This window comes from Monopterus albus, unplaced genomic scaffold (assembly GCF_001952655.1).
Source record: "Monopterus albus unplaced genomic scaffold, M_albus_1.0 scaffold40.1, whole genome shotgun sequence".
Classification (NCBI taxonomy): Eukaryota; Metazoa; Chordata; class Actinopteri; order Synbranchiformes; family Synbranchidae; genus Monopterus; species Monopterus albus.
The window spans coordinates 4,908,199-4,931,251 of record NW_018127920.1 but is presented as its reverse complement, the minus strand read 5'-3'; the positions used below and the strand labels follow the sequence as shown (position 1 = coordinate 4,931,251).

The following is a 23,053-nucleotide window of genomic DNA, read 5'->3' as shown; positions in this document are numbered from 1 at the left end:
TGCAACTTGAACCACATCCCAGTCTGTCTGGGCAAAACAGTCCTGCAGGGTGCCTTCAGTCTCTGGGGTCCAGAGTTTATTTTGTTTGGTGACAGGGTTTGTTTATTTCAGTCTTTGTCTGTAAGCTGGATACAGGAACAAAGAAATGTGGTCTGAGCATCCAAGGTGGGGGCGGGGTGCGGCCCTCTATGCACCATGTATGTTACTGTAAACATGATCCAGAGTGTTTTTGCCCTGAGTGGGAATGTTCACATGTTGGTAATATTTGGGAAATACAGTCCGCAAATTGCACTGCTTAAAGTCGCCTGCAGCGATAAATACAGCATCAGGGTATGCAAGACTGCAACCAGATTTCTCTTGAGACCACTGCCCATACAGTATGCTCCTGCACTTGTGTGTGCAGTGTTTTGCTTGGAAAAAAACAGCCAATAAAAAAAACAAAACAAAAAAACACACATGCTATTCAGTCATTATTTGTTTTAATATATAGTTTAACATTTTTACTGGTTTTAAGCACTGTACACAATAAAGTAGCTTCAAATAATTTTTTTAGAACAAGACCACAAAAATGTCTTGGACTCTTGATAAGACTATGTCTTATTGTACACAAGAATACTGAAGTTTAAAGTTCATCTTAACTGAATGTACTCTCCCAGAGAGCCTCTTTATCATGTACACAATATAACAAAGTAGCACGTTGTAGACTAAATCTCTGCTTCTGGGAAACAGGCTTGGTGGAGGAAAAGGGAAGCAAGCGAGAAAGTGAAAGGCACACAGAAAGTGAAACCTTGCAGCGGTCCTGTTGTCCAGTCTATAAAAGAGAAAGCCCTTGTTGCTGATGCCATCAGAAGTCCAGACTGAAGAAAGACACAGTGTGGTGGGAGCCAGGACCTGTCTACAGCTACAACTATGAATTCACATGCCATCGCCTTTGTCACCTGCTTGCTTGTCCTCTGTGCAGAAGGTACTGTAAAAGACTTGATGTTCTGGGATTAGTTTCAGGTTGGGCTGTAAATGGGGACTCATGTTGCTGCAGTATAGCTATTCTTTGTTGTCAGTCACAAGCAGCACTGCAGTTCAAAGTGGCCAATATTTGCCCACAAAGTGTGCTATTGTAATAGTGACAATGACGGTCAGTGACTACCTCAGTTTTACAGTGTTTGAACTGAAAATGTCGATAGTGCAGCACCAGACAGCAAACAGACAATGTTAGAGAACAGCTGCTGAACACAGTGCAGCATTTAGCGGCTATAATTTGGTAGCATGTTCTGATGAGGCACCGTTTATTAAGGGTTTATAAGCTGTAATTAATGACTTTACTAATGGTTAATTCAGAACACTTGAAAGTTGAGCAGCAGTTAATAAGTGGATGCCTTTTCTCCTCACAGGACAACTAGCCAACAGAGCTAGACAGTGCAAATGCTTGAACGGTTACATTGGCAGGATCAACCCACAGCTCATCAAGGCAAAGCCAGTCATACACCACCCAAGTATCTTCTGTCCAAACACAGAGATTATGTGAGTGACTGAGCTGAATTAAACCAGAGTTAGTGACATGTCATTCTGCTGCATGTTTCAGTCTGTCTGTTCTTCTCTCCTAGTATTACTACAAAAACAAATAAAGAAAAATGTGTGGATCCTGAGTCACTGCTTGGAAAACTCATTCTGAAAACAACAACAGGTAAGATGAGCTGCACTGCACTAACCTCAGGCAACATGACACAGGGTTTATACTGAGTCTACAGTATGAAACACTGCTGTGAATACAGCTTTTTTGCTAATACTGTCCTGTGATGATTCAAGGCTCAGCAAGAAAGCAGCTGTGAGGATGACAACAGCTTCTCCTCAGACTGATACTTGGAGCTCAACAAGAGTCCACGGGACATCCAGGGTGTAGGACTGTGTACTGAAGAGGATCTAGTGTGACTGAAACACTAGCTATTCACCAGCAGTTCCTTTGTCATATAAATACTATAAGTGGGTACAAGTTATCAAAATGTTGTCAGTGGCCAGTCGTCTGTTTTGTCTCTTTACTTATATTCTCTTGTATATATCTTATAATTCTATTTATACGATTGAAATGCCAAAAATAAAACACTTTCTGTTGCCTCTATTTTGTTTCGCCTTATGTGTTAACACAACACAAAGTGAACCTGTGCTATTGTCACCACAACGAAGTCTTGTTCATTTACATTTGACCAACTAAATATATTATAATCACATCTGCAGTCTATTTTATATTGTACATGCCCAGGGTATGTAGACATCTAAGTAATCCACTCATGTGTAATGGTTGAACATGTTCATAAAAAATAATCTATCTGCTTAGTAATACCCAAAATGTGGGCACCTGGCTGCAGTATTGTGTTAGTACTGACATGAGAAAAGTATTTTGTGCCCAATGCATGATATGAAAACAAGCCTTAGCATTCTTCTGGCATCCATTCTTAGCACATTCCTTTTCCTGAGTCATATCATTTGCCCATTTACCCCATTCCGTAATTTTTTCACCAAGGTTTGCAGATGACATATTCAAATTTTCACCTCCAGATTTAATTGCTAAATTGTTTATATCAAAACAAACTACCACTTAATATCAACAACTCAACTTAATTGTTAAAGCTCATCAAAAATCTGACTTGAAAATAGTAAAATGTTTCAGATTTTAGCCACTAAACTCATTACACCATAAACATTGAAAGAAAGGAAAAATGAGCTATTCTTTTGTTTGTACTGAATTTCTATAAGCAGAAAGTGTGTGTAGGCTTTCACAGCATATTTGACTTGACAAAATATCTTCTTATATTAGCCACCTTCTTGTGGCACAACATGGGAGGTGATGAACCCTAACCTTAACCCCAATGTTGGGAAAAAGTCATGTGACCCAAAAACATCTTTCGAAATACAGGCCAAAGAATTGTGCAGGAATTTTGAAGAATGTGGAGATGATAGATTGTTAGACACAGTAGACCTATACAACAAAGTGAAACATACAACCCCAAATTAGAAGAAGTTGGGACGGGATGTAAAATCAAAATTAAAACTGAAAATAATGATTAGTGAATCATTCATGTCCTTTATCACATTGAAAACAATACAGCAGCACATTATTTGATGATACCTCATCAATTTTATTCTTTGTTCAAAACTCAAAAACTCATTTCAATTCTGATGCCTGCAACACATTCCAAAAACAGTTGAGACAGTAAAGCATTTACCATGGTGATATGATCTTTTGGTTGATAAGCCCCTCAAGAAACAAACATCATGTTGGCTATTGCTTTTTCTTTCTACCTATAGTCCTATTTCCAAGCCAGTTCTGAATGTGACTTACTGTATAAACACTGGTACATTTTGGCATCAGATTCACAGTATTGACTTCTGATATAAATAAATGTTCACTCTGTCTTGTCTTTTGTGATGATATTTATGCAACATACTACAAAGACCACAGACAAATGAGATGCAAGGTCCTGATTGGCTACAGTGTTGCACTGGATTGTTTCATATAGAGTAGATCACGTGTTTGAAATGAGTCACACTATTGTTTTTGTGCACAGCGAGGACGGACTGGTACCCAAAACCTTTGTGTTTTGTCTGCACAAGTCATTCCAGAGGGGTGCTGTCCTAGTCTCCTTATTTTTGAATATAGTAGGCCTAGTTTCTACAATGCTTCATAAAATGTTCCTTCTCTCAAAATTGTTAAGATTCAATGAGGTCCTCTAGTTCAAGAAGCTCAAAATCTTATTTGCAATATTAATATTTTCCAAATTTATACTTTTTCAAAATCTTATTTTCAAACTGAGTCACACATTCACTCCTATCAAACCAGACAACAGTCATCCAGTCTTTATCTTCCTAAACATCTCACTAGCAGAGGTCAATTTGGAATTTGATACTTGACTGTTCATTTATCTTTTTTCCCTTTTGTGATAAACAACTAATATAATTTTTTTATATAGCAACATATTTTTACAGTGTAAATTACTTTTATATGATCTAAGGTGACAAAATCAATAAACTTAACCTCAGAAAACAAACACCAACTCACTCTCTATAATGAATTTAGCTATATCCACTTTGCTCTAAACACTTAACACACATGCTCAACATTTTGCATTCCAATTGCCTTTATTCAAAACAGTTATATAAAACAGAGATACACATTGTTAGCAAAAGAATGTGCATTAATACATTCCAGTAATTAAAGCTGATCTTATTAACGTTCACAGCAAGGCATGATTAAGAACGGCTAGATATTTGAAAACACGAGTCAGAAATACTGTCAGTTTGTGATCCAGAAAATCAAGAACATGTTCCTCATCAATGCTCCCTCTGCTTAGCCAAGCTCATGTTGACTTTGGTACACTGACTGATGCTTAAAAAAACCTGACAATACTGTTGCCTCTTTGTGATCCCTGTCATTTTTACTCAATAAAGCTGATAGTTGGTCCTGTATTTCAATTTCTATACATGTCAAATAGCTACAGTTACTACAGTACAACCACACTACAGCTCAAGATCAGTTGCAAAATATTCTGACTTAATCCAAGTCATTTCCTGTAAGTTGCACAGTGTAAAATACTTTTAGTACTTGTACTGCTTGGAATTAAAAGACAAGTGATATCAGTTTTTCCATCCATCCATCATCCATATGGTTTATCCTTAATAGGGTCACAGGAGGCTGGAGCCAATCCCAGCTGACACTGAGCAAGAGGTGGGGTCCACCCTGGACAGGTTGCCAGTCTATCACAGGGCTGACACTTAGAGACAGACAACCACTCACACCTACACTCACTCCTACGGGCAATTTAGAGTCGCCAGTCAACCTAATCTGCATGTCTTTGGACTGTGGGAAGAAGCCGGCGCACTCAGAGAGAACCCATGCAGGCACAGGGAGAACATGCGAACTCCGCACAGAAAGGCAGGACATGAACCTGGAACCTCCTTGCTGTGAGGCGACAGCGTTAAAACCACTGTGTCACCCTGCCACTCAATATCGGTTTTTAAAGGCAGATAAATATTTTAGACTTAGGTTAACAGTTTTAAAGATGATTGAACTTCCCTCCTAAAACACTGCAGCACAGCAAAGAGATTTTAGAGACATCTCATTACGTGCTGACCGGGAAAAGCACAGTTAGTGAGACTTTTTAGCATCCATAATTTCCAAGACACAGAATATGATAAACTACTTTTAATAATTATAATAAATAGAGAACATGTGGATGAGATATTATGGATCAGAGCTAAAAAGAATACAAGCTAAAACAAATGCAGAGATTAAAAAAGGTAACATATTTGTGGAACAGTATAGAGTTCCAGAGGAGGCAAGCTTTTCTTTTTGGTGCAGAGAATATGGACATAAAGAAAAGTGAAATGGATTTGGATCTTATGAGCAAGTAATCTATTTGGAATTACTATTGCATTTTCACTGATGGAATTAAAATGTCACAGAATTCATTGAACCTCTTAATTCTAAAAGCATTTAAGTGGTTTGAATTGACCTTTTTGCTGAAGCCCCAGATTTCACAGGTTAGCAACTGTACTGCGTGTCAGGCTCTGGATTGGTCTACTTCACATATTGAAGCAATGTGTTTGGAGGAATGAATCTTTTTCACCTCTTCCAAAACCAAGAATACCCAAACAGTAAGGAATGGATTTAACAGTGCACTTCTCTGTTGTCAAATGTTATGTTCAGATAACTGCTTGGTATCTAAAGCATTAATCTAGCAGTGGTTCCAGGGCCAAGAGCCGGCATTGTATTAGCTAATTATATTGTTTTGCAGGTATACAGGCTGTGATAAAAGGCCCTGTTCATAACTAGAACATCCACTGTGTAGAGGCTGGTCCTTGAGATTGTGTTAGATTTGTTTAAGACATGAGTTAGCCCTCATCATTAAACCCCTTTCTCTTGAAATGTAAAAAGTTACACACCATTTAAAAATACAACCCAATCCAACTGTAACAAAGGTTAAATATGGTTTGTACACAGTTCAGCAGCTGGTGAGGATGCTGATGTTTTGTCTAGGACCTGTTAGCTTTAGCTTTAGTCTTTTAGCACTACATCATGTAAGTAGCCATCAAGTACATATTTAAGACCCTTTTGACAAGGGTCGAATTTTTGAACAAGATACAGTAGCTGGAGATGGCACTTTCTACTAACTCAAGGAGGCAACATTAGCTTAATTTGCCATTTTTCTACAGCTGATAAAACTTGCCAGGGACAGTTGGCTTTTCAGTTGACAACAGTTGCCTGTTAACAAGCTACTGCTTTTCTCTCTCTGAAATCAACAGGGCATCATTTCAAAAATTACCATAATCTCTTGTTGAGTTGCTTATAAAATTCAAGTTATTTCTTTGCCTCACCAAAAGAAACACCAAGGCTTTCATTTCATAATAACATCTGTTTCAGCAGAAAATCATGTTTTTCCAGTAGATTCAAATTTCAAGATTAAATGTTTGAAATTATTATTTGTATTTCTTTTAAAACAAGTTTTAATGGAAAATATTTGAGACTTCCCCCAAGGCCACAGAATCAATACCAAGAGAATCCATACTCACATGGTGCTTATCTTAAATTAATGTTTGATGAAATGATTGCAAACCTGGGCCAGGCAGTATTCTTAATTACAGAGTTCCATTGTAGAAATGTTAGCCGTTTTCTTTTTCAACATCTCACTCTAGCATGTTAATCTGGCCTTCATACTTCAAACCTTTTCAAATCATCCGGTCTAAATACAGCTCTTTTACTGCAAAACAGTGACACTACATGGCCTCACTGTGTTCTTGTGTTTTGTTAGTATCAGATGAACTCTGTCAGTCTGCAAGATGTCAGTCAGCACCTGGAGACAAAAAAAAGGTTAAGAAATGCTGAGTCAGGCAGTAGCTTGGCAAAGTGGTCTCTGGGAAGTAGCTTTCCTTTCTTACTGCTGTGGTACACTTTGGAAAGTGGAGTCCTGAGTAGCTTGTGCAGTTCCTGAGGTGGAGTCTTGAGAGAGCAGTTCCTCTGGTGGACGCAGGAACACCACCATCACTGTGATGTTATCACTGGAACCGGCTGCCTTAGCGTGACTCACCAACTGTTGAGCGACTCTCAGTCCAACAGCCTCCACAGACTGTTTCAGCAAAGTTCCTCCTTCAAGGTCACCAGGCTGCTGAAGTGCATCCAAGACAAGATGCGGGACCTCTGAAGGTTTGACTGCATCAAAGAAGCCGTCACATGCCAGAAGCACGTAGTCCTCATCCCCAAACAGCTGGGTTGTTGAGCAGTCGGCATCTCCAGACACATAGGGCTTCTGGTCAAAGTCACCTGCAGAAGATGTGTGGTTGTGTGATTAGCAGCTGTAGACTGACTAAGCCCAGGCCTGAAGGCTTTTTCATTAAACCAATTGTTCAGTTTAGAAAGAAGAGCAAAGAAGATTGTCACACTGGTATTTATTGATTCACATGTATTTATCTAGCTACTTTGAAATCCTAAACTTTGGGCACGGGGCTCAGACTAACATTTCATACCGGTGGCACTGGTACCACCAAATCGCTCAGGTGGCTGCACCACTGCCAGATTTGGTGGCACCACCTCTGCTTTACAATGTAATGCAAAAGAATCTGTATTTTTTGCTAATTATTTTAAATAACCATCCAATGAAATTCAGAGACCAGGAGACTTATAGAAACAAATGGAAAAAAATTGCTTTGGGAACAAGTTCCCACTTCTTTTTATGTAGTAACTGTAGTGCTCTATAGCCTAGCAGTCAACATGATGATAATGATGATGACCAGTGGTCCAAAATACTTAAGTACATTTACTCAAGTACTGTACTTAAGTACAATTTTGAGATACCTGTACTTTAGTTGAGTATTTTCATTTTGTGCTGCTTCATACTTCAACTAAACTACAACTAGAGGCAAATATTGTAGTGACATGTCATTCTGGCAAAATATATTAGAGGCAAAATATTTTTACTCAAATACATTTATTTTAAAACTTTAGTTACTATATCCCCAAATCAAAAAAGTTGGGATGGTATGTAAAATCAAAATTAAAACTGAAAATAGTGATTTGTAAGTCATCTGTGTCCTGTATTACACTGAAAACAATACAGCAGCACATTATTTGATGTGACACCTCATCAATTTTATTCTTTGTTCAAAATAAACACTCACTTCAATTTTGATGCTTGTAACACATTCTGAAAAAGTAGGGATGGCTGCATTTCATGGCCTTTAATGAGGTAAAAATGATGATTCCATGTGAAACAGGTGATGTCAACAGGCAACAAAGTGGCATCCAGGAAAGGCCGAGCCCTTTAGGAGCAAAGATGGGCCGAGGACCACCAGTTTGACAACATATGTGTGAGAAAATTATTGAATTATTGTTTAAAAACAATGTTCCTCAAAGAAAGATAGGAAGGGATTCAGATACGTCACCCTTTACAGTGTATAGCATAATTAAAAGATTCAAGGAATCTGGAGAAATTTCATTGCGTAAAGGTCAAGGGCGCAGGTCTAAGCTGAATGACCATGCTTGCTCATCCCTCAGATGCCAATGCATCAAGAATCGTCTCTCTTCTATATGCGATATAACCAGATCAGGATTACTTTGGCACACCTGTGCCAAGCCCTACAATGCGCAGATAAATTCATAAATGCTGCTTAAAACTGTACTGTGCCAAAAGGAAGCCCTATGACAACAGTGTCCAGAAGTGCATCTGACTGCTCTGGGCTTAGAGGCACCGATGATCTTGCTGGCTGTATTTACTATGTGTTGCAGGGTCCTTCTGCAGGAGGCAGTACAGCCTCTGTACCACTCAGTGATGCAGCCAGTGATGACTCTCTCAATGGTGCCTCGGTAGAAGGAGCACATGATGGGAGGTGGGACACTGGCTCTCCTCAGTTTGCAAAGGAAGTGGAGGCGTGTTTGAGCTTTCTTGGTCAGTGATGTGGTGTTGTTGGTCCAGGAGAGGTCGTCAGAGATGTCCACCCCCAGGAACTTGGTGCTGCTCACTCTCTCCACTACAGCACCGCCGATGGTCAGTGGTGGATGCTTTAGAGGTTTTCTCCTGAAGTCAACAATCTCTTTAGTCTTCCCCACATTGAGGAAGATGTTGTCCTTACACCACTGGACCAGTTGGCACACCTCACTCCTGTAGTTGGCCTCATCATTGTTGGTAATGAGGCCAACTACAGTCATGTCATCCGCACTTCCCTAACTGGACAATGTGGTTGGTGCTATAGGTTGTGTAGTGGTCAACAACAAACAAGGTACCAGTACAGATGTAATATGTAATAGAATAGTGTAGTGTATAGTTCATATAGAAATATTATTTGTAGTAGTCATGTAAGGGTGAGCTAAGTGTTTATGTAAGATTGATCTGCTTCTCTTGTCTTCTCTTGCTCAAGCAAGAATATCTTTGATTGTGTCCTCCTTGTTTAATTTATGGGTAAACATTCAGAGAGAATTCCTCCTTAAATGGGAAAAGGACATAGCCTCAGACTTATGTGAAATGTTCGTGTGCTCTGTTCATGTTTAGAAAAAGGAAATGCGTGCTAGGTCAACGCAACCTAGAAATTCATGTACTGGACATCTCAGACAATTCTGAGACAGAAGACAATGATTTATAAAAAACTATTTTCAGTTTTATTTTTGATTTTACATACCGTCCCAACATTTTCTGATTTGGGGTTGTAGTTACTTTTCAGAACCAGGTAATAAAACACAGCATAAGACTCTGATTTTCAGTGGAAAATTAACAAGGAACCCATCAGTAACTCAAATTATATGTATATCAGCTGCAACATTAAATGTGATGTACACAATAATGTTTTAGTAATTACAATTGAATAATATGTTATATAATATGTGAAATGTGTAATAAGAACTTTTACTTTTAGTACTTTAAGTATGTTTGATACTAATACTTTTGTACTTTTACTTAAGTAATTTTTGAAGGCAGGACATCAATTGTAACAATATTTTTACACTGTGGTATTGCTACTTAAGTAAAGGATCTGAGTACTTCTTCCACCACTCGTGACAACAATGATGATGATTAGGCTTTTATATATTTCAATTAAAGTATAACCAATGAATAGCATGCATGCTTTGCTGTTTGTTATTTAACCTATTTGTGGTCTGTTTTCCCTCTGAAAAAGATTTTCTGCTCTTTGGTGATGTCCGTGTTGGACTTCATGCACAATTCAGCTCTCTTACTCGCCTAGCTAGTGCCAGCTCATTTTTTTTTCAATGTTATTAGTAGCCTACTACTTAAAGAAGGACTTGATGATGGTGGGTTTCAGTCAATACTAACTTCAAACAGGGACTTCACTAAATGTGAGCAGCACAATATGCATATTGCCAACTGTTTGATCCATTCAATCCATACTGACTCCAATTTCATGCAGCGTTTCTCATGAGAACAGCTAAATTTTATACTCAAAGTGTAAAAAAAGGATCCAGGGTTGTTACGCCTGTCCACCATTTCTACAATGAGAGCAGTTGGTCATGCATAATTTGTTTTTTGTTTATTTTGTAGTGCAGTTGCACCCAGTGCAACCTTTGAAAAAAAGTCAGTCGCACCTTAAATAAATTTGGTTACCCTATGGCAGTATGAGTAAAAGACATCTATCTCCCACACAATTCTTTCTACTATACATTGATGTAAACCTACTGAAATTAAAGCTGAGAGTTGGTACTTTTACTTTCCATTATAGTAACTGGACTTGTGCTTTTCTATGCACTGAAGTGCACTCAAAGTGCCTCTGCACTATTTGCTCATTCACCCATTTACACACATAAGCATTCACACATTCACCAGAGCTGGACCCAATTATTTGACTATTTGGATATTCATTCATTGGGCAGGCACTGGATTTCAATTTTAGTATTTGAATATTTCAGACAATATCTGTAGCATCTTTTTGGTGTTGCACTTTCTAGACAGACCCTGCTCACTTGTCTTGTTTATTGTGTATGGTTATGTCTGAATGAAGCCCTGAGGAACATAACGTAAAAGTGCGTATCTGAATGACAGAAAGCAATGTTACGTATCTCATGTCTGAAAGGGCTATACTGTAGAATTTGTTGCAGCACAATCTCAGCAGAGAACAGAGATGTAATAGTTCAACTGCCCAGCAGTTTCAGCACTTCAGACATGTATATCATGACCTAGATGAAAAAGAATCTCCACAGACATTCTTAGATAATGTTGGTTGACTTACCTATAGCTCTGGATACAGCATAAGTGCCATTAACACGCCAACAACCCATGAAGGTGATGCAACCACCAAGATCCTCAATTCTCTGCTTCTCATCCTGGACAATGGAGGACAAGGAGACAGACCTTACTATCTGATGACTTACCTACCATTTTGTCTGAAGATCTGCAATAATTAATTGTAACTTGCATATTTGTATGTTGGGTGACTTTAATTCCCTATGTATCATGTTACTGTCATGACTAATTATCTATTAATCTGCAGATTATTTTATGAATGAATGCTTTTTGTCATTATACATAAGTACAACGAAATTGCATGTGCCACATCTGATCAGTGCAAAAATAAAAAAACAAACTGTCCATTCTCACGACCACCATGTCCACATCCATACAACCAAACCACAAGCTGTTTTTAAGTCTGTTAGTCCTGCTTTTCAGGCTCTTGTATCTGCTCCCAGAGGGCAAGAGGGCAAACAACTCATGTCCAGGGTGTGTGTGTTGTCCTTCAGGATGTTCCTGGCTCTGCTAGGACATCTTGAGCTGGCAATGTCCTCCAGGGAAGGCTTCCAATGATTCCCTCAGCAGTTCTTATAATCTTCCTGTCTATAGTAGAGCAACCAGCATACCACACCATGACACAATACATCAAAATGCTCTCAGTGGCAGAGCGGTAAAACGTCTCCAGCAGATTTTTCTGCAGATTGGTCTTGTGGAGCAACCTCAAAAAGTGTAGTTTCTGATGGGACTTTTTAACCACTACTGTGGTATTTTCTGTCCAGGAGAGGTTTTCAGTTGTTTAAAAAATAACCCTAACAAATTGAAGAGCTAAAGGTGACATCATCAAATGTCTCATTTTGTCCAACCAGTGGTTCAAAAACCAAAGATACTGTACTATGACATAAAAAAGTACATATTAAATCTTCCCATTTGAGAAGATATAAGCAACCTTTCTTGGAAAAAAAACATAATTAATCGATTATCTACACTGTTTGTTCATTTTTCTGTACACATATTACTTGACAAATCATCCGAATAGCTTATCATATCCATGTGGAATAGCTGGCCTTAGATCAGAAAAGGAAGTGGCACATTCAAGAAACCATTCAGATTCCTCTTCAGAATTTTCTGGTAGTTGTGTTTTAATGAGAGCTTACAGACACACAGCTTTTCATTCAGACACAAAAGCCAAAGGTGTGAGGTAATGATAGAGCTAAAATAGGAGGGGTAGGAAACAGATCCTACAGTGCAACTTGATTAGAGAATTGTTACACTGGGGTTCAAAACATTTCATCAGTATCAAAGAATGATATGCTTATTGCCATATTTGTGTTTTTTAGCTGTGAGATAGTTCATCTGTGCACTCTGTTAGGGTGATTTTTATTTTATGCACTTAAGAATAGTTTTATTTTATAGCACACATAAGTTTACATACGTATATGTCACAGATATGCTTATATAGTTATGAATATCACTCTATGAGTTCACTTAACCACTGGTCAAATATTTGCTGTGTGAGTTACTGAAACACTAATGCAACATCATGAGTCTGGTGCACTGAGTGGTTTTCCAAGGACTAATCATCCCACAGGTTTTCATTAGATTTGTTGCCTTTTCCTAAAAGAGCCCATTATTCCCTCTGCTCCTTGAAGCCAGGGGAGTTGAGGTTTGATAAGATACTAAGAAGCGTTGTGGGCTGTGCAAAGTGTCTGTTTCAGGACAAGGTCGCGCCAGTGACGAGATCGGACCAGAATGGGGGACCAATGACGGGAGAGTTAAGTCTAAACCACAGCTTCTCCCCAACAGTTTTGGACCAATCAGATAGTAGCACCTTTTCATACAAATAATGTATACCAACCAGTTGAGGACAGTCTTTTCTCTTTATCCTAAACAGTGGAGATCCATGTGCACATGCTAATTTTGATATGTTAATGCCTAATAAATTTCACATTGAGAAATATATATCCTCTTATTAGTCTTCTCTTTTCAATATAAAACGAACAAGCACCACAACTCCAATGTCATAGAGCAGCTTCACCGAAAGAACAGACTTTCTAACATTTGCTGGGCCTTTAGCTCACTGACAATGCAAAGTGAACTCCACAGAAGCAGGATTTGAATTATTTTGATTCAAACTTTTGTTTGGTCTGGAAAATCTGAACACCTTTTTATCCAGAAAACATTATCACATGCAGAAAAACAAATGTTTGGAAGTAGGGCAACATTCTCAGTTCATCTAATTCAGCAGTTTGTCTATGGAGCCCCGACTGATGCTGAATCTCTAGAAGGAAAACATGTTGCATACTGCACACTTGAGACAGACTTACATAGCTACAGTACATCTGTTGGCTCGATGTTGTGGTATACCTATCTGATGTGATACTGTAAATGTATCAAACATGCTGGAAGATGCATTCTGCTAGTTTGAAGAAACCTTGCGTATATTCCCTGATCTTCCCTGTGTGGAAAACAAAATACCTATAAATTGCTACCAGCAGAGAGCGCTTTTTGTGTGTGTGTGTGTGTGTGTGTTGGTGTGATAACTCTACCTCTCTCTCTGGTTTATGGGGGTCCATGAGTGTTAGAACTTCTTCCTTTCTGACCAGTATTGCTTGAGAGTCTCCCAGCCAGGCTACAGTTAGCACATGACCCTGGATTAGCACCGCCACACCTGTGGATCCACTCCGCAGATGCTGACGACACAAATACACACACAAAATGTTTATGGAATATGACAGGTGGATACAATAATAAATGTAATAAGTACAATTTAATAATAGATTTTAAAATTCAATTAATAAATCAGAGACAAAATAAGGACAAAAAATATTAAAGTTGGGGTAAAGTGAAAATAAATGTGGTTCGAGTTTGTCACACCACATGAAGACAAATCTGAATGATTAAAAAGATCGCAAACTATATATATAAAATGTACTTTCAAAACCATGAAAAAAATGAGTCTTCTCTGCTCTAAAATGCTGGGGGTGTGTCAGGTGAAGACACTGAAACTATCCCCAATAGTGGAAAGGTGCTACCTGTTGTTATTATGAATGTATTAAGGAAGAACATGTAGTAAAGATATATTTGCAGGGTGAAGGGATAGCTAGCTAGCTAGGAAACTGTAGGCTGTAACAGATGTAGTAATTCATGATCAAATGGAATACTGGTGCCAATGCAATAGGGAGCTACAGGAGCATTTTATGAAAGACCACTGAGTGAGAATAGAAATATGGTTTTGGTGTTTATGGAGCCACTTTTCTTTTGTGTTGATGTTTGAACGAGAGTGGGCAATGCTCCGCTCCCACACACACAAGGAGCAGACAGTTGCTGTCGCAGCAGTGGAGACAGGGAGCCCAGGAGAAGTGAAACTATACTTATACTTTTTCACCACTTTGCATTTGTGATGCCCTGATGGTGGCTCAGTGTCAATAGCGCAGTGTTTTGAACCCTGCATGAGGCTCATTAATTCCATCCAGGTTTTGCAAAGCCTACTATACAGTCCACAAACAGTATGGGGCTCTGAACTGTCAGACCATACTGTATTTCTGTCATACAGGTACTGCTAATAATCTGTTACACAAGGTTTCATGTCTCCAGTCTAAGACCTACTATATTAAAGATCCCATTTGATGCTTTTGTTTTTTTGACTTCTCTGTAGATAAGTTACAATGGTGAGTTATCATCTTGGACGTGACCTAAAGCTCAGAAAATGAGGTACAGTACATGTATGTTCTAGTACTTCTATGCAAAAGCAACGTGGTTTATACGTCTCGCAAACTCCAGCTCATGAAACCTTTTTTCCTAATTAAATAAAGTATTATGTGATAGTTTAAGGATTTCCTTGAATGTTCATAACCACAAGGCAGTTGCTTGTTCACGTGAGCTTACCTGACATCCACTGGTTCCTCCACCATATTGCAAAATGTCATATTGCCTTGTTTATTTTGTTTATTTTCAATAAAGCTTATAAAAAATAAAAAAAGACATCTACAGTGCCATTATAAAAGTGGAATTTTTCAGCTGTGCTCAGTTTGGTGGATACATTTTACCTCCTGGTGCCTGCACTGCGATCAGAGGATGTGGAGAAATATACAGGGCCTGAGGTTACTGCATGTTCAGGAATGTTCATGTACAGGGACTCGTGCTTTTACTTGACTGGGTCTAACCTATGATCAGCCAGCCAGTGAAGCCCCCCTGCGGTGGTGAATGAGCAGCTCATCAACACTTAAACTATCACATAATACTTTATTCTGTATAAATACATAAGAAAAGGCATGCCATGGACTCTTTAACTTGAAGTCACTTTTAAGTTTTTCTAGCTCTTAACCAAGATCTATATGAATCGACACAGAACCATAATAAAACTGTTCAGAGCAACTCTGGGCAAGGAAGACACAAAACCCTTTATCTTAGTGAGGAGATTCAGTATGAAAGCTCATCTACCAGCATATACTGTGCATCCTACCTGAACTTTTCAGGGTTCTATCTTCATTATAGGCCAAATAATGGCAGAACATTTGCATTAAATAGGGTTTTCAGTGTTAATTTTAAATAGCCATCAGATGTGGATGTTGCCACCCTACATTAGTCTTTTAAATTTCAAATGACAGATAAGATTTTAAAAAATGTTGCCTCATGTTAAACGGAAGGGCTTTTGTGATTTTTGTTATTTTTTTGTGTGACCTTGACATTTGACTGTTTTCAGCCAAAATCTAATCACTTCTAGTGTTAGTCTCTACCAATTATGTTGATGACCTATCCAGCCATTTGTCTGTAATGCTGCTAACCAAAAACATAAACTTCTTGGAGGAGGTAAATATCATTATTAAATCTCCAATACCATGAAGTAGGGCCAGTCATTACAGACAGGGAGAGAGGGAGACCCAAACATCAATATGCCATCCACATAACGCAAATAATTCAGCGCAACTAGTGTCAACAATAATAAAGCAGCCTAAGCATGATGCAATATGTGGGCATTTTGCAGGTCAATATACAAATAAAGCACCAACGATGTTTGCATAATAACTGACAATGACACGGGTTCCACCTACCCAGCTGCCCCCCCCCAATATCTGCTCCTACCAAGATCTGCCTTTGCTGCATGAAGTTATAGATGTGAATGCCTACTCTAACTGCATTTACTTTACTATAATATGTCTGCCATTTGCTGTGATTAAATTACTATTAGTCCGAAACTCCTTTAAATACTGTGTCCAAGATGCAGTTCAGTTTTTAATACAGTTAATTATAATTAGACAGGGAGAGAGGGAGACCCAAACATCAATATGCCATCCACATAACGCAAATAATTCAGCGCAACTAGTGTCAACAATAATAAAGCAGCCTAAGCATGATGCAATATGTGGGCATTTTGCAGGTCAATATACAAATAAAGCACCAACGATGTTTGCATAATAACTGACAATGACACGGGTTCCACCAACCCAGCTGCCATTTAAACATGGATTAAACCCCCCCAATCTCTGGCAGCTGCTGTGCTATTTTTGTCCCTGCTCTGCATCTCTAATTTAACTTTCAGACAGGCAGTAATTTGCAGGCTATTTCATGTCTAGGTGTCGTGTCTGAACAAAGCGCCGGAGTGGCAAAGCCAGCAATCTTCTGAAAATTATGTGTATACTAAACCTGAACTGCAAATACACTGATACACATCAGCAAAATGTTCACAGTCAACGTTTTCTCTGCCAAAATATCTGGGCCCGTATTCAACAAAGCTTCCTAAACCCAAAGAGTCACTCCAAATGATGAAATTCTAAGAATTGTGATATTTTCTACAATTCTCCCCTTTAATTTAATATTATATCTTTGTACAGATGAAAGGTTTGTGGCTGATCTCATTAAGGTGTGCTCTCATCTCCCACCTAGTGCAATAATGCCAGAAATGAAAGCGATCACAAAATTAACATAATTTGGCAACTGGCATGTCTGTTGCAGCCTCCCATCAGCAGAGTGATCACAAACTGCTGCAGTCCATTCACATCTCATAGTGCCACACGCTACATTTCATTTTCCACTGTAGTTCGCACCTTGCACATTCATGGACACAGCCTACACATCATCGCATAATCAGCAAATGAAGACATTTGTGAGCAATCTTTCCCGTTAATATCAAATAGATTAAGTGAATAAGTATTGAAATTAGCTCCCAGGATGTTAAATACACCTAAGCAATTAAATATATCAACTATCTGCAGAATAACAGTGCTGCCTCACACTGAGCTCCAACTTGAGACACGCAGTTGTCTGAAATGTTGCTACAAGACTACATCCTTATATTCAGTAGCAGTCACTTTTTATTTGTAATTTCATTGAGTCTTTCATTTGTTTTTCTGATGAGGGGTTAAAATAATGGCTAGGACCAAGGGCTCCATGCTACAAGGCAGTAACACCATACCGACACCATGACTTATGTGTCATTTCTCAGTGGCTGGCACCGCCCCCACGTAATCAAGAAGCCCAGCAGTGGATCAACCAGAATGAGAATCAGCGTTATTGGCTGTTTAAACGCAAGGAACTTCGGTACAGACGCTCTCGATGTACTTTGTAAGGCAACAATAAAATATAAAATATAAAATAAAAATGAGAATGTGTGCGTTCAAAATATGAAAATTGTGCAATCAAATAGGAAAGAAAATAGGAGGAAAAAAATCCATTTATAAATATACACTATATACACACTGTGGTAGAAAAGTTCTCATACTGAATCTCCTCATCCTTTATCCCCGCACTAAGTTAAAGGGTTCTGCTCAGCATGTTGGGCCAGCTCTGCTTCTGTACCTCTCTCTTGGCTTTGTTTCTGAACATGTCATCTATGTGTTTGAAGGCAGTTTTAAAGGCTGTGGCAGTATCACTCTGCAGTGTTTCCTGTTTACTCAGAGTGACATGGAGGTGAGTGGCAGCGTAGGTGGCAGCATCCACCCCTCCATGGCCATCAAACACAGCATAGTAGGCACGCTCCACTCCGTCCTGGACCATAGTAGAAAGAGAAAAAGAAAGATGTCAAATATGTGTTTGATGTATTTTACTATTTATGAAGTTGTTTGACTTTAAGTTTTCTGAGCTTTTTGAAATTAGGAATAACAAGAAAACCAGTGACCACCAGTGCTGCAGTGAACGTTTGGTACCTGAATTGCAAATAGCTGGTTGAACTCAGCTAAGGCCAAGTGTCTGTCCTCCATCTTCCTCCTTGTGTTCTTGATGGCATGAACAGAGCAGAGGTGAACCCGTGACAAGGAGGGTAAGGGGTTGGGGCTGTTCTGATGCCATGCTAGTGCTACGTCTATCAGCTTGTTGAGGAAGATGCGTTGGACTGCCTCTGACTCAAGTACTGATGGTAAAATAACAGAAATTGACAAGAAATAAATCAGCCTTGATCTTTTTAGTATTGATATACACAGTACAACACATGACAGGGAATGAAAATGAAGAAAACCCAACTGTTCATAACAGACTTTTCACTGTTTTAGGCTTAGGCTGTCTGTGGAATTGCAAAATGGACCAAATTATTATGTATAATGTGAAAGTGAATGTGAATATGAAGAATGTAGGTGAACTAGTAACTACACTACCAGAGCTAACGTAGGCTAATCTCCTCCTCCCAGTCAAACAAACTCCACCTCACATATTATGGGTCCAGCAGGAAAACAAAAGGTAAGTAACATCATAATGAACTAACCAGTTACGATAATAAAAAAAACAAACTAATCAAAACAAAGCAACCTAGCAATGTACTAGTATGTTTTGCCTAATGCCTATAATCAGGCTGCGCTCTTGTTTTCCTGTCTCATCAGCACAAGCAGGCGGTGCACCAAGGAACACCATCTATTTGATGCTTGACTGCCAACAAACAAAAACATTCAAAAATATTTGTACAAAATAAACATTTGTAAAAATCCACTATTTCTGCTTTGCTGAATACTACATTCAGCTTCAGCCCTACTGTTCACTACAGTAAACAGTAGACAGCTGTGGAGCATTTAGCAGCTAAAGAGACAGATATTTTTCTCTCAGCAGTTAACGGAGTCCAAAACAGAGCTATAAAAATATTAGACTTGGATTCATCAGGTGGCCACAAACATGACTCCAGATGAATGAAAATGTGGCTCTGTGTCTGCTGGATGTGTAAATGTGTCTGATTATAAGTTGCCCATATGACTTTTTAAGGTGAAGATATGTTCACAGTTTGTTACACTGCTCACTAACCCCATGTGGCAGTGGAGATTTACTGCTTACATTCTGTCCTAACAAGAAACCTTCCATTTATATCAATAAGGGTAAAATAATATTAGAAACACTTCTCAGTGTAACACAATACCATTTAACAGCACGACAAACTGCAGCATCCAGAATGACTATACAGTGACTGACTTACAGGTTACTTTCTGTAACTCTTCCTGGTTGGCCTCAGCTTCCTGGGGGCAGTGGCAAGGTGAAAGGTCATTCTGCAGCAGCTGTGACATTGCTGCCTGGCACATGTGGGCACTGAGGACTGCAGGAGCACCCCTGAATCAACAGACACAGGCAAAAATATATGCTTGTGGACTTTGTCAACATTTGCACAGGATTTAGTTTTCTCACCAGACAAGTGTATACAAGCCAGAACAGACAGATCCACTTCAGTAGTGAAACAATAGAATTATATTTCTGTTGCACATAAGCATCAACTCACAAAACAGGAAGTGGGGGGAACAATGGTGTTTTGTACAGAATTTGAGGTTGTCCTGACAGGGTATACTTCTGAAGAGAAGAGCACACAAACCACACACATTTTCACTTTTCTATGTTCCTACTCCAGTTTTAGCTGAGCTTGAAAGGCTCATTCATAGCTACTGTACCTCAGCGGAGAATATGCACAGAATTGCTGAATTAATAAAACCACAAAGGCTGAGATATCAGGACATTCCAGACATTAATCAAACACTATGACTAAAAATTTTTTTTAATCCCTACTGCTTTATAATGGCTTCCACCACAGCTCGCGTGTATAGCATATTCATTAACATCTCTTAAACATGCACCTTGTTATATTATTCTCATAGCAATTTTACATGAGTCTTGTATCAGAATAAGTGTGAGTCACATTACACAAATGTCACAATGGCAATGTGATTAGGTCAGTAATATTTCTTAACACTTTCAATGCACAACAAGTCTTTACCAAGACTGAAGGATTCATGCAAAGACTCCGCCACAGTACAGACACATAACTGCTTATCTTACTGCAAGGAGCGTTTAGATGTTTTGTCCCCTCACTGTGAGAGGTGAAACAGGTGCATGTTTAAGAGATGTTAACAGCAACAACAACAAGAATAATCAGCTCAGCCCTCTCTCCTAGTAGTAGTAGTAGTGGAAAACATGGGGGGTGTTCTGTTATTACAGCTCAAGTCCTCTTCAGCTTTCCTCTTTGGCACTTAGTGGTTTTATTTTTACAGTGTGTCAACAAATATGATTCTGTCCCTCCCTGCAGTGTGAAGTTGTACAGCAGAGCCAGCCATGCATACTGAGTTAGCAGGACAAGAGCAGAGCTGTGAGGAATGACAGGAATGTAGCCACACATTCACAAGAACACACAAAGAAGATGGGCAAACAGTGCAAACAGCTCCAAGGACTCCCGCATTAACTACACAGACACTACAGCTTTGTCTGTGATATAGTACTACTTCTGCTATGATACTAAAATACTAAGAACATTTACTGATTGTGCAGCAATTTACTCAGTGCATTAATAATTACTTGGCTGTGAGGGAGGTCCTGGTGCATTAATAATTACTTGGCTGTGAGGAGGGAGGTCCTATTTAGATATGGTCTATTGGTTTTATCCATCCGTTATTCAGACAGACAGTAGCTGTCTGTGGTATGTTCGTTGCTAGTTTATTCACACAGAAAAGGACAGTTTCAGAAGGAGCTACAATGCTCATGCAATATCTGTCATTGGAAAAGAATATGAAGGAAAAAGAGTTGTCAGTCCACTCACAAGCTAAAGGCTCACAAAGTGTGAGACAACAATTAAGTTCTAAAACATAACGACAATGACAATCTGATGTTATGAATCCATATAATATTATATTATTAACATTGTGAAATTCTTTACTAGAAATTATTTAACATATTTATTACAGTGACCTTTCTGAAGTGGAAAAAGAGCATTTAGAGTATCGGGTATTCAGTCCACTGTGTATTTAGTCTTGTGCTGCTGTGGCTCTTGTCTTCTTCAAGTCTACCAAATATGTAAAATCTAATGCCGTGTACGTCTCCCTCCCACCATACCTGGCAGCCAGCAACCTGAGGCCCAGCTCCAGGCTCTCTCCATGCAGCTCCTCCAGAGACACTTTGCGGCTGAGAGGACTGACAGGCAATGGACTGCCTTCCTCCAGAGGAGCTGGGAACTCGTCCACAAACCTCCCCAGGAAGTTCCTGATCTCCTCCTCCATCCTGCTGACTCTGGCTGCAGGAAGCTCTCGGGTGAACAGGGGGGGTCAGGACTCACAGATCGCAAGTGGAGACTTGAAGGACAGAGAAAGTAGGTTTCAAATTGCATATTGACACTCTCTGAAATAAAATGAATGCAGATGGAATTCACAAATGGAAATCTGAATTCCCAGTGTGAGAGAGACTCCCAAATAAAACAATACAATTAAATTATTATTACACCCAGCCTTTAATAAAGGCCTGGCCAACATTGTTTGTAACAGAGTAAAGATAGGTCTCAAAAGTTGTCTTTGAATGCACAGGTAATCTTGTCTATTCCTTATCTGATCCTATGCTGATTTATACAGCTGCTGACCTCAAACCACATTTAAAGGAAAATTTTAACATTTAGAAAATGTTAAAAGTAGCAGCCTTGTGTTAATACTACGAACAAGCGATGACCGGAACGACGTGGGAAGGGTCCTACAAGTGCTAAGAGTTACAAGAACTGGTCAGCAGCTAAACTCACAAGGGAGTGTAGCGTCGACATGTGTGCGAGTTCTCAGCCACAACATGCTACAATGTTCACGGCAGCCAGGTCAACATTACCGTTACACTGTCATGTGCGCAGTCAACATACAATTAGCGTCACTGCTGGCGGGAGTTCTCAAGAAAATACTATTTTCCTCAACAATAAGTCCGTTTCTTCATTCCCCGGGATAGAACAGTAAGTTAGAACAGCGCTTTTCGTGGCACGCCTAGATAAACCTAGAGAAACGCCCTTTGGCAAGACAAAGAGTAAAAGAGACAACTCAGACTGAGAAAGTTCACACACGCACACGCGCACACACACACAGACCTGTGCTGGGAGACCGAACGATGGAAAAATGCCTGAGGGCAAAATGTATCACAGAGTAAATTGTACTATGAATAATATGAAGAGCTCTGCAGTTTGTCAACAGCCTTTAGACCACTTTGCTGCACGTCATCACACTTCCGCCTTCCTTCCACTGTAGATTTAAAGAACCAATACTCAATTACAAATAATTATCACGCCATGAACAAATGTAAAAGCGACAAGAACATATCACAATTTATGTTTATAGTATGTGTATAATAGCTTGTCTTTATAATAGGCTATTACTAAATATTTGGTTTCTATACATAACAATTAGACCAGGGCTTCCCAATACGTCGATCGCAAAGGTAGTGTCGGTAGATCTCGTGTCAATATAATGAGCTTAGTTAATGCTTTCAAACGAAAAATGCAACATTTTGCGGAACTTCCAAAACCTCGTATCAGAGCTGGAGACGCAACGGAAAGCATGTGCGCAACTTGATAGTGCGCGCCACACAAAGCCGATTGACAGTTGTCGATCAGAGTTTGACAAATGCTTTCAAGACTTTGCCTC

The 23,053-nt window shown here is 39.2% G+C and overlaps 2 protein-coding genes across 6 annotated transcripts in view; one reads left to right on the top strand and one right to left on the bottom strand.

The window, feature by feature from the left end:
* Nucleotides 1-2,113, top strand: part of LOC109959712 (C-X-C motif chemokine 5-like) — a 6,174-nt gene extending 4,061 nt beyond the window's left edge. The window contains exons 2-5 of the mRNA XM_020599297.1: nucleotides 730-964; nucleotides 1,389-1,518; nucleotides 1,602-1,681; nucleotides 1,804-2,113. Of these exons, the coding sequence (XP_020454953.1) occupies nucleotides 910-964; nucleotides 1,389-1,518; nucleotides 1,602-1,681; nucleotides 1,804-1,826 (288 nt within the window). The 5' untranslated portion in view covers nucleotides 730-909 and the 3' untranslated portion in view covers nucleotides 1,827-2,113. The remainder of the gene's footprint in view (nucleotides 1-729; nucleotides 965-1,388; nucleotides 1,519-1,601; nucleotides 1,682-1,803) is intronic.
* Nucleotides 2,114-6,712: 4,599 nt separating this feature from the next.
* Nucleotides 6,713-22,640, bottom strand: ppm1f (protein phosphatase, Mg2+/Mn2+ dependent, 1F). 5 transcript variants are annotated; one of them, XM_020599304.1, is made up of 9 exons: nucleotides 22,501-22,640; nucleotides 21,501-21,736; nucleotides 19,606-19,736; nucleotides 18,359-18,561; nucleotides 18,012-18,200; nucleotides 13,763-13,906; nucleotides 11,218-11,311; nucleotides 6,919-7,309; nucleotides 6,713-6,842 (listed from the first exon to the last, which is right to left on the bottom strand). In XM_020599304.1, exons 2-8 carry the CDS (start codon nucleotides 21,662-21,664, stop codon nucleotides 6,924-6,926), a joined length of 1,311 nt encoding a protein of 436 aa, XP_020454960.1. In that variant the 5' UTR covers nucleotides 21,665-21,736; nucleotides 22,501-22,640; the 3' UTR covers nucleotides 6,713-6,842; nucleotides 6,919-6,923. The 5 variants fall into 5 exon arrangements, with proteins under 5 accessions (XP_020454960.1, XP_020454954.1, XP_020454957.1 ...); XM_020599298.1 differs by having other exon boundaries at nucleotides 6,928-7,309; XM_020599301.1 differs by lacking the exon at nucleotides 22,501-22,640 and adding an exon at nucleotides 22,251-22,418 and having other exon boundaries at nucleotides 6,928-7,309.
* Between the last annotated feature and the right edge of the window lie 413 nt (nucleotides 22,641-23,053).